Source organism: Podarcis tiliguerta, assembly GCF_965153285.1.
Source record: "Podarcis tiliguerta genome assembly, chromosome: 11".
Classification (NCBI taxonomy): Eukaryota; Metazoa; Chordata; class Lepidosauria; order Squamata; family Lacertidae; genus Podarcis; species Podarcis tiliguerta.
Window position 1 is genome coordinate 6,587,519 of NC_139544.1, and position 12,203 is coordinate 6,599,721.

At 45.8% G+C, this 12,203-nt stretch overlaps 1 protein-coding gene across 7 annotated transcripts in view; it reads left to right on the forward strand.

The window, feature by feature from the left end:
• Positions 1-12,203, forward strand: part of NTRK2 (neurotrophic receptor tyrosine kinase 2) — a 182,840-nt gene that overhangs the window by 149,150 nt on the left and 21,487 nt on the right. For all 7 annotated transcript variants that reach the window (XM_083403383.1, XM_083403384.1, XM_083403379.1 and 4 more), the window contains one exon: positions 4,650-4,884. In XM_083403383.1, the coding sequence (XP_083259509.1) occupies positions 4,650-4,884 (235 nt within the window). The remainder of the gene's footprint in view (positions 1-4,649; positions 4,885-12,203) is intronic.

A 12,203-nucleotide genomic window follows, 5' to 3' on the forward strand; every position in this document is an offset into this window, starting at 1 on the left:
TTTCAGCTTCATTATCTGTGCAGGTGGTTGTCTGCTTTTTGTTCTTGCACTTGCATATAAATGCATATAAATGCATTAGCGTCAAGAGGCAGTCAACCACCATTGAAAAATTTAGGAGGCTGAAACTCTAGTGCATGTTTCTGCACACAAGTAACATTTCTTAAAGGCACCCAGTGGATCTAACCCATCCTCCTAGCTCGACACTTTATTTGTATGATAGAGGGAGAAGCGCCGTTTAAGGAGGAGGAAAGAGAAGAGATAAGGCCTTGTTGATATCTTGCATCCAAGCATCCCCAGAAAGCTAGAGCAGGCCTTGTGTTCATGTGACCTGCGATTACGTCAACAGAAATCAGATTCCCAGATGGCATCTAAGTCTATACGCGTACTGTTTGTACCACATGAAGGGACGGCATAGTTTAGTGAATGTACATAGGTTGAGTAGCAGAACTTGCTGCTGTGGTCCTGTTCTTCCCCTTCGTAAGTCCATTGTATACACAACTGGCATCTAATGGATGCTTATACCTTTAAAGCATATTTGAAGCACCTTGGTTCCCTCAAAGCATTCGGGGCCCTATAGTTTAGCACTCACAGAGCTACAATTCCCAGCAGCCCTCAACAAACTGCAGTGCCCAGACTGCTTAGAGGGCAATAAGGTGCTTTGAATGTGCTTTAAAGGCATGGTGTGTTTCACAGCAGGTCCTTCTTTAGCTTTAGAGTTCTCGATGTGAGATACCATTAGCATTCCCATACTGCTTTGCTTTGGGGAGAGGAAGGCTGCCTAAATTGCGGTCACTGGGATACAGGCAGCCTGTGTTCAACAGCGCAGCCATTTCATCCCAAAAAGGCATGTGCCATTTCCACAGGGAGAATACCTTCCTGGCAGCCTGGCCTGACACATGTTTACTTGGAAGTAAATCCCACTGTAGGCTTTACTCCCAAACAAATGTGGGGAGAGAGATCCATGCTATTAATAGACTGATAGTGCCAGCTGATGTGGCCTGGATGAGCTGCGCAAGGCAGTTTCCCACAATTGAATGCAAACATTAAAAATTCATAATAATGGCACCCGTTTAATAGCATTTGAAGCACTTATTCATTTACATTTGTCTCTTGAGTTTTGATTTGGGATTATACCACAGCAACACATGGTCTTTCTTTTGCACTCTTTCTCTCTGCCTTCAATTGTTGGTTATAGAATGGTTTAGAATGCTGAATTGCTCTTGAACTTGCGCTTAAGACTGGCTTTCTTCTGCCATTTGACGCAGCTTAATAAAAGGCCGCTTGCTGATCGTGAGGCAAAGGAACATTCATTTCTTACCCTGCAGCGCCCCCCATGGCCACCAGGAAAAAGTAAACTCTCTAGGTCCTTCACAGTGCTGGCTTCCTGCAGTACAAGGCAAAATTGCAGGCCAGGATCTGAAGGTCAGGAAGCCTTCCTGTGGGTAGCATTTAGGCTGAGGGAGCCTAAACAACAAAATGAATTGTGGCAGTCGCACACAGCTGTGTGTCTGTTATAGATATAAATTGGACAAATATGAAAAAGAAGAGCCAGTCATTTTTATTTTTATTTTTAAAAATCAAATTTAGATGGAAATAATTCTAATGGATGATAGTCAAATATTATTAACAAAGACTAACTACGTACGATATGTGCCGTGACTGCAGAAGGAGTGCTGCTTCACAGTTTGTTTTTCTGCCAATGTTAAAAGCTGCCCACACAGTTTTGAGGAGGAGGAGGAGTTGAATACATGAAAAAAAGGTGTCCTGTTTAAAGAAATCAGCCCTGGGTGCTCACTGGAAGGACAGGTCCTGAAGCTGAGGCGCCAATATTTGGCCACCTCATGAGAAAAGAAGACTCCCTGGAAAAGACCCTGATGTTGGGAAAGAGAAGGGGACGACAGAAGACGAGATGGTTGGACAGTGTTCTTGAAGCTATCAACATGAGTTTGACCAAGCTGTGGGAGGCAGTGGAAGACAGGAGTACCTGGCGTGCTGTGGTCCATGGGGTCACGAAGAGTCAGACACAACTAAACAACTAAACAACAAAGGACAGGGGACATTTAAAAAAAAGGACCATCACGTTTTTCTAGGGATGGGGACAGCCCTGCCTTTCAGCCACCATGTACATACAACTGTATGCACTTAATATGGGAGTTAGGAATTTAAAAGGGACCTATATCAGATCTGCGGTGTAATCGTAAGGCTTGTGCGAGTTTTCTCACATGAAATGCTGCTGTAGTTAATTTGCGATATTCCAGTCTGTGAAACAACAGTGCAGCTGTTTATCTCTTTAGGATCTGAGTGCCCAGCGACATAACCTTCACATTCTCATGTGAGGGCCACTTGAAAGCATGTGCTGGTCTCTTCAAGCCCATGGCAAGCCAGCCTTGTGCTTCTACCACCTGCAACAAGGATTTTGCTGTTGCTTCCCTCAAAATCTCCTTGCTCATTTTCAAACTCAGCTTTTATTTTATTTTCAAAATGTCTCCAATGATTGTGGAAGAAAGCTTTTAAACATGAATAAAGCAATCTGCTCTACAGCTCAGCAAGCAAAATGATACAGTAAAAAAAAGGTGGGATTTTGACACTACAAGTTATCGTGTCCCACCCTTTGGGTTTCTGCTTTGGCCTTTATCATCTTTCTTTTTATTTTCCACTCTTTTTCATCCTCTTCTACTCCAGTTCCTTATTTGTTTATTCATGTGTTTGTTTAAAAACCCATGTCGTTCTACAGACACAAAAAACAAAAGTGAATGTATGCGAATTCGCATAATTGGAAGACTTCATTCCAGCCACTGCATCTGTATTTTTTGCTCTCTGTTTTGAGCATTTATGACAGATTGTTAAACTCTCCCCCCAGATATGTATCCTCAGATATGTATTCTGTGTTCTAAGGGCTGAAGGCTAACATTTGCCTTCATGCCAGATTGCACAAGTCAGAAGTGAGAAGGGACTAGGATGGGTACATTCTGTTAAAATTCCTGCTCCACGATTGCAGTCATGGGATTTTTTCATCTCTCACATGACGGTGTATGTTTTGACTCCACAGAGTGGGAAGTGATGGAGACAGGATGTTTGTGTTACTGTGTTCTGTGAAGTGGGACTATTGTCCTTTGTTCTTTCTCTTTGCTGTCTAGTGCTAGAGAGAGAGGGAGCCATGGTGCAGTGCTCCGTGTCTGTTTATATGTAAATAAAGTAGATTAGCCAAAATGCTGAGTTGCTGAGGTCTGTTACGTCAAGCTGCAAAGACTCTGCGGATCCCTAAGTGTGCCAGTGTCTGTTGGCATCAGTCGCTGTGATGTTTGGGCTGAAGAAAGCTTTTGAAGCTCCCGAACAATTGACCAGGAGGGAGAGAACATGCCAGTTGGGCATGTGTCTCTGCCAGGGTCCTACTCGAGTGTAGGATGAGCTCCTGACACATTCCATCCCAATCTTTCTTTGTAACTTTTGTCTTGGGTCTTATGAATCAGTGGGACAGAAGAGTAGCAAAGTTATCTAGCCCATCCCTCCCAGTCACCAGTGCAATAACTATTCTGCAAGACGATAGCTCAGAGCCAGCAGGAACACTCGCCTAGTGCCATTTGCGTTGTCACTGGTGTAAAACCATTCTGCTACTGATGTTCTCACAGAGATTGTTCCACAGTTTGTAGTGAGGATTATGCCCTGGTTATGAGCAGCAAACTATTGTACCAGAAAGGATGCTTGTGTTTCAAAGTCTCTCTCTGGGACTAATGAAAGAATGCACCCCACCAATTTGTTTTCTTTGTATTGGAATGTATGCTGTAATCTATGCCCGCTGTCCTATAGCTGGCAGAGGGATGTGTAATGAGCAAAACAAGACAGTTCACGTATATTAATGTTTTGTCTGTTAATAACTTGAGCAACATCCTTCTTCTTTATTTTTCTTTGGTTATTAAGAGTCCATTTCCAGAGCTTAAATGGCATCACCCACTATAGAGCTTTGGAGGGTACTACTGAGCATGGAGTACAATAGTTTCATATTATAATTGGCTTTCCCCCATGGAGTCCAAGGCAGAATATGTAGGGTTTCTATGTGTTCTGCTAAGTCTTGGCAGAGACCAGCAAGTCCCTTTTCATTTGTAGAGACAAGGGCTCATCCACACTCACCCTTTGTCCCTCACTTTCTAGGCATGTGTTCACACTTTCCCAGCCATGTCCAAGTGCTTTGGTGTTTTTTTGCACTGCCTCTTTCCCCAGGAAAACCTGCTCTTTACTGCTGAATCGGAGCAAACAGCAATTCAGGCTTTCCACAGATTGCAGTTTGCTCCATTTTAGCGGTAAAGAGCAGGTTTTTGCAGCGAAAGTCCCAGCGGGGCTTGGGAAGGAATCTAGAAAGCCAGGACCTGTGCCTAGACATGTAAGTGTGGATGAGCCCGAGGTCTGTTAATCCAGGCCTTGATGTTTTCATGCATCATACAACTGAGATTCTTAACCTGGAAAAGGACTGTTGTTATAGGAGATATAAGCTCAATAAGCACTTTGCCTGCTCTTCAAAACAGATGGTCATTAAAGAGATTGGGGCTCATGGATCTTCATCTCCCATATGGTTCTTCCATTGTGTGTGCATGTTTTAAACTTAAAGAAAATGAATAAATGGATCTGCTTACACTCTCCTGTGTTCCACACAGGGCACATGGACCTGATGCAGCTCTGATGGCCGAAGGGAGTCATCTAACTGAGCTAACCCAGTCACAGATGCTACATATTGCCCAGCAGATTGCAGCTGGCATGGTTTACTTGGCATCACAGCATTTTGTGCATCGTGACCTTGCCACTCGGAATTGCCTGGTTGGTGAAAACTTACTGGTGAAGATAGGAGATTTTGGAATGTCAAGAGACGTGTATAGCACAGATTACTACAGGGTAAGTGATTTGTTGTTTTTAATAACTGTGGCTTCAGTCTGCCATCTTGTTGCTGCTACTGAAGCCAGGAGTTGTGCTGTTATTTTCAGAGGCTGTGTCATTTTATGGACCTTACTGATTATTTTTATCTTACTTAATTTTGTTCTAAACTGCCATGTGGCTTGTGCAAAGAGTGATACAGAAACCATTATTAATCTACAAAGCAGAAAATGTTAGTAGAGTTGAGTTTAAAGTGTCAAGGATGGACACTTTAGGAAATATATCCTGCTGAGTGCTCCAGTGGGTATAGTATTTGACTTTTATCTGGGAGACCTGGATTAAAATCCCTACCCGGTCATAAATCAATGGAGGGCCAGAGGGCAATTCATTAACTGTTAGACTGATCTTTCACTCTGTAAAACTGAAATATTATACATCTTGTATAATATACACTTTATGGCTGCCACTTGCATACTTGGGGCCAGTTGCACCAACAGGAGCACAACAGAGCTTTCCCTGCTCCTTTGCCCAGGCCCCACAAAGCTTGCCCAGGGGGGTCAGAAGAATCCCAGATCAGCACACCAAGGGGGGGAGATGGGAGTTGGTTCCTTTGTTCCATAATAAAGGTAAAGGTACCCCTGCCCGTACGGGCCAGTCTTGACAGACTCTAGGGTTGTGCGCCCATCTCACTTAAGAGGCCGAGGGCCAGCGCTGTCCGGAGACACTTCCGGGTCACGTGGCCAGCGTGACAAAGCCACATCTGGCGAGCCAGAGCCGCACACGGAAACGCTGTTTACCTTCCCGCCAGTAAGCGGTACCTATTTATCTACTTGCACGTGCTTTTGAACTGCTAGGTTGGCAGGTGCTGGGACTGAGCAACGGGAGAGCACCCTGCCACGGGGATTCAAACCGCCAACCTTTCGATCGGCAAGCCCTAGGCGCTGAGGCTTTTACCCACAGCGCCACCCGCGTCCTTGTACCATAATAGTGCAATGTTAAATTCATCCTTTGGCTTTTAAAATAAATAAACCGAGACAATTTTCAGCGGTGATTTCTAGCTATGTATGATATCCAAAAATGCAATTCTGTAGTCACAGAGAATGTAACATGCTGACCACCAGATGTTGGGAAGAAATCGTCGGCTCCACATATTGCCGGCTTGTCTTGCTTTATGAATTTCCTTGAGCCGTCTGGCTGGCCAAAGTCTCAGCCTAGCATTCTGCTGGAAAATGCCTTCTGCATTTTTTCATGAATATTCTGCATCCATTAATGAGAAAAGAAATTGCATTCCAAAATTTTCAAAGGGGAAAGGAAAATTAAGTAAAATTCTCATGGGTGAGATGCAAGATTTTTGTTGCACTTACTTTTGAGATGAGCCCAGGTTCTTGTGAGTGTCCTTTCTTTCATTCTACAAGTCATCTCTCCCGTGATCTGCCTTCTTCAGTCTTCCCACACGCCTGCCCTGAAAACCCCAGGATGTCATTGCTGGACTCTCTCTAAGCAGGGTAACCCAGGGAGGCTGCCTACTCTGCTCCTGGCAGATGTTCATTTGTGAAAAGAGTAATCTTTTTACCTATAAAGAAATCAGTGTGGATTTTTAATTTTTTGGGGGGTAAAAGGGAGCACCTTCTTAAAACAACAAAATCAGTGAGTGCGCCCAGGTTCTCATTGGTCAGCCTCCCCAGTGATCAATTAAAGCCCAGGGGGAGACATTCCTCCCCTGAGACTTAAGATCAGGAAACACCACGCTCACTGAAATTATAAAGAAATTCTAAAGCTCCCTGAGGAATGAGGCAGGTAAAGGGAAGCCTCTTTTTCAGAAGAAAACTTTTGAGAAACAGCTTTTGGCACATTATTTTCTCAGTGAAGATACTGACCTAATGAACTCTTATTCTGATCCAAGATGCTAGCTGTGAGTTGATAAATATTAAAAATGAAATAGCTGTTTGGCTAATCTTTTCTTTTATTCCTGCTCACGAGTAGCTTACAAGTTTCTTCTGAGACCTGAGAGCTCGCTTGACATGAATAAGGAAAAAGCATTTCTCAATGAATGCTGACTGGTCAGTTTGGACTGCCATGTCATTTCAATGATAACACAACAACCATATCTGTTCTTAAGCCTGAGGGAGACCAGATCTTACTGGAAAGAAAATACAGTGGACGCTCGGGCTGCGAATGTGATCCGTGCGGGAAGCATGTTCACAACCCGCAGCGTCCGCAACCCGCAGGGCCAGCAACCCGCAGCGCCACGTCTGCGCAAGCACGGGTCGTGATTCGGTGCTTCTGCGCATGTGCAAAATGCGATTTAGCGCTTCTGCGCATGCGCAAGCGCCGAAACCCGGAAGTAACCCATTCCGGTACTTTCAGGTTCAGCGCTGTGCGCATCCTGAAATCACACAACCCAAAGTGTCTGTAACCCGAGGTAGGACTGTATCAGTTAAAAATCATGCACCACAACATCAATGGGTTGCATGTTGCTGCCATCTCACAATTCCTACTTTCCGATGGTGACATAATCATGTTCCCATGCATTTGTGAACTCTGCAGAGCAACAAGCGTTCAGTCATTGCTTATGGATCAATTTGTTGATCAACATACAAAGGACTTCACAAAAGATAAAAGCTGCAGTGCTAAACTGATTATTTATTGCTGTCTTTGCTGCTAACTTCTTTTAATGAGGCAAGTGGCTGTGGTTATTGTAAAGCAACATGTCATGGGCTAACAGCATTTGGTTTTGATCACATGTAAATAAAGGACATAAAAAGGATCACATGTAAATAAGGGACGTGGGTGGCGCTGTGGGTAAAAGCCTCAGCGCCTAGGGCTTGCCGATCGAAAGGTCGGCGGTTCAAATCCCTGCAGCGGGGTGCGCTTCCGTTGTTCGGTCCCAGCGCCTGCCAACCTAGCAGTTCGAAAGCACTCCCGGGTGCAAGTAGATAAATAGGGACCGCTTACCAGCGGGAAGGTAAACGGCGTTTCCGTGTGCGGCTCTGGCTCGCCAGAGCAGCGATGTCACACTGGCCACGTGACCCGGAAGTGTCTGCGGACAGCGCTGGCCCTCGGCCTCTTAAGTGAGATGGGCGCACAACCCTAGAGTCTGTCAAGACTGGCCCGAACGGGCAGGGGTACCTTTACCTTTACCTAAATAAAGAGTCGTGCTCTTTAGCCACCTCATTCTTCGCTTAGTGGCCTGGTTCTGTGAAAGGACAGAACCGATTTTGAGCAGTTCCATTGTCTGCAGACATCCTGCTTCAAAAGTGAATGGTTACATATGGCTTAGTGGCAAGGCAGAGGAAACTGCGCCACCACACAAGGACAGTATTTATTTTCATACAACTGTTTTAATTAAGAGCCGAAAAAGAACACTCTTATTTTGGTTTGCATTGTCTGTTGCTTCCTCCAGTGGTCCATACTTTGCAATTAGTGAACATCTGAACTAGATTTCTGTCACATGTTGTCTTCCCAAGCTTTAGCCTTCCAAGCTAGTACATTGTTACACTGCGAAAATGACATCACATCACACGAGCGAACATGACTTTCACATGCAGTTTTAAGACCCTGGGGCAGGAAAGGGTTGCCACTGGCTAATTTGCATCCGCAAAGTTTCAGCACTTTTTACACTTTAAGAGACAATAATGCCTGCAGGGCAGTAGCTTCAAAATAAGTCTATCTGGCAAGTTAGGTTACATCTGCACCATACATTAACCCCCCCCCCTCTTATTCTACTTTAAGAGTCATAGCTTCTCCCAGAGAATCCTGGGGAAGGTGGTTTGTTAAGGGTGCTGGGAATTGTACCTATACTTTTAACAAACTACAGTTCCCAGGATTCTTTGGGGGAAGCTATGACTGTTAAAGTGGCACAGGAGTGCTTTAAATGTATGGTGTGTGTGTCAGAGGAAGAGAGATCACAGAGCCAGGGTCGTCTTAAGCATATCCAGTGCCATGGTGCAAAGATCCCTCCGGTACCCCCCCTTTCCCAGAGTTTTTTAGGGCTGGAGGAGGTGGGCAGCGGCTGGAGGGCGGCTCCTCCGGCGGGGAAGAGGTGGAGGCTGGACGCGACGCCTCCCAGCTCAGCTGGCCGCTTCATGCCGCAGTGGCCATGGCAGGCAACACACCGAGAGTGAATGGGCTTGCGCCAAGCGAGCAAAGGTGCGTATGCTGCTCCTGCTGAGCGTTGGCTCGGTTTTTTCCCTTTTAGCCTTCTGGCACCCCGCAGAATTTGGCGCCTGCATGCTAAAAGGGAAAACGCCGAGCCGACGCTCGGCGGGAGCAACACACGCACCCTCGCTCACTCAGCGCGCTCGTTCGGTGTTCCCCGGACTCTCGCCTGGCACCCTCCAGAACTTGGCACCCTGGCACCCCGCGCCACTTGCCTCTATGGGTAAGACGGGCCTGCACAGAGCACTTGCTTTCTATCATGGAAAAATATTATCCCATAACAGGGTTTTCAAACTCTCTTCTGGGAAATCCTGGAACTTCTCAATGGAAAAAAATAAATCAGTAGTGGCAGACCAGCTTCCCCCCAAGCCAGCTTGCCAGTCACTTCTTGTCTTCCCCAGCAGTGGACAAATGAATGCACAAGACTGTTTTAGGACACATTCTAAGGTACGTTTTCAACCCGCATGGGACAATGGTGATGCTCATTAGAGAGCCCTAGGACATACCCCAGAATCCCTTGCAACACAGAAGGGGCTCCATTATAAACATATAATGGAGTTTATAACTCCACTATAAACATTTCTTAAATTTATATACTTTCATCTGAGGATCACTAGGCAGTTTGCAATACAAAAAACACAAAAATACATACCATAGTGACAAACAAAGACAATACCCCCACATACACGCAGTTTAAAAGGCCAGAAATATTTTTATTTTATTTAAACATCCTCAGTGGGCAAAGCAATATAGGAAGGGTTCCTTGATGTCAGAAAGCCTTAAAATCAGAACCTTAGGTTGTTTTTAGTTTATAGTGCCCACTGTGGAAGTAGGAGAGAAAAGAGAGAAGCAACGCAGAACTAGATGGGTAATACTACTACTATTTGTCGTAATTCAAATTAATTTGCCCTAAAAAGGAAGGGCCTTGGCCTTCACCTGCCCAGTCGCTGAGAGTTGGCTTCTGCACCAGCCTAGCCTGGCTGCTAGGTAAACTTTGAAAGAACAGTAGCAGACAGAGGTCCAACTCAGGCGAGTCTCTATGCCCTTAGCCATTCCTCTGGGGTGTGGTTAAGCCTTCTTTCAGTTGCTAGATTGGTCCGGTGTGCCCAAAGCTCCCAGGACCTCTTAGTTAGCCTTCCTTTATTGTAGTGTGCCCAAAGTTGCCCTCGTTCCCTTCTAAAGCAGAAGTGGGACAGTGACATCCTAACATTTCCCTGAACCAACATGGGAGGAAATGATTGTCTTGATAAGGACAAATAGTGATAATGATCCTATCCTGGACATGCGCAGGACACTTGCGGTACTGAGGCTAACGACATGTCCTGTTGATCCCCATCCATTATGATTGATGAAATCAAGTAGGAGGGGATTGACTAGGAGTGGTAAATGCCACACCACTTGAGGGAGTTATGTCCACCACCTTGAAAGAGGTGGTAGTACAACCTCTCCTGAAGAGGTCCTCCTAGGACCAAGAGGTTTTAGGAAACGCTCACCCAGTTTCTAGTATTCCCTTCATGGGCCAGATGATTGAGAGGGTGGTGGCCAGCCAGTGGTAGGTGTGTCTGGAGGAAGCAAATTATCCAGACCTCTGGTTTTAGGTCTAGTTTTAGCACCAAGACAGTCTCTGTCACCTTGACCAAGCGATGTGAGAGGGACAGAGTGTGATCCTGTTGGTTCTCCTTAATCTCTTTAATCTCTCAGTGGTTTTTGACAACGTTGATCAAGGTTTCTGGAACAACTCAGGAGGGTGGGAGTTGGAACCATTGTATTACAATGGTTCTGTTCTTGCCTGCAGGGCATTTAGGCCATGGGGTCCTCAAGGGGTCTATTTTGTCTCTTACGCTTTTCAACATCTATATGAAACCATTGGGAGTTGTCATCCAGGGATTTGGAGCATGGTGTCTTCAGCGTGCCGATAATATGCAGCTTTATCTCTCCGTTCCATTTATACCAGAAGAGGCTGTGAAAAATTTGGATCAGTGCCTAGAAGCACTGATGGGCTGGATGGGGGCCAGTAATCTGAAGCTGAATCCTGATAAAATCCAAGTGCGGTGGGTGGGTGGTTCTCAAGTCCTGGAATTAGGTGAGTGATCTGTGGGGTGAGTGGCACTCCCCGTGAAGACACACTCATGGTCTAGGAGTGCGCCTTGATTCAGATCTGTCACCGGAAACCCAAGTGGCCTCAGTAGCTAGAGTTGATTTGTTTTTCGTTTGACAGCCATAGCTGTTTCTAAGCCAGAATAGCCTGACTGCAGTAGGCCATGCTCTAGTGACCTTGCATTTGGGCTCCACACATATGCTCTATGTGGGGCTGCCCTCCATGAGAGCCTGGAAGCTGCAGCTGGTGTGGCAGACCAATTGGACCATGTGTCACTGGTCCTGAAAACACTATACTGGCTGCCAGTGAGCTACCAGGCCCAGTTCCAAGTACAAGGCCCTAAACAGTGTGGGAGCCAAAGCATCACCTGCTGCAATATCAACCACCATAAACAGCAGGGGTGGCCCCAGCAGGCTGCCTAACTGGTGCTGACTTTCCAGCAGTGGTTCATCTCCACCCCCGTCCCTGCCTTTTAGTTACATTTTAGGGTCACCTCCAGATGCAGCACCTTGCGTGCGTGCATGATTATCATTTGGATGTGCAAAAATCGGCTGTTGCCTGTATTTAGGCAGAATTTTAAAGCAGGCCTGCTTACCCAGGTATCTGAAGTCTCTTGCATCCTTGAAATTAGTTAGCTGGGAAGATATTTGAAAGCCTCCCAGTACGTTTCCGAGCACAATTCAAAGTGCTGGTGTTGACCTTTAAAGCCCTAAATGGCCTCGGCCCAGTATACCTGAAGGAGTGTCTCCACCCCCATCGTTCTGCCCAGATGCTGAGATCCAGCACCGAGGGCCTTCTCTCATGGCAAGAAGCAAAGCTACAGGGAACCAGGCAGAGGGCCTTCTCGGTAGTGGCGCCCGCCCTGTGGAACGCCCTCCCACCAGATGTCAAAGAGATAAACAACTACCTGAAATTCAGAAGACATCTTAAGGCAGCCCTGTTCAGGGACGTTTTTAATGTGTGACATCTTAGTGTATTTTTGGTCTCTGTGGAAGCCGCCCAGAGTGGCTGGGGAAACCCAGCCAGGTGGGCGGGGTACAAATAATAAATTATTATTATTATTATTATTATTATTATTATTATT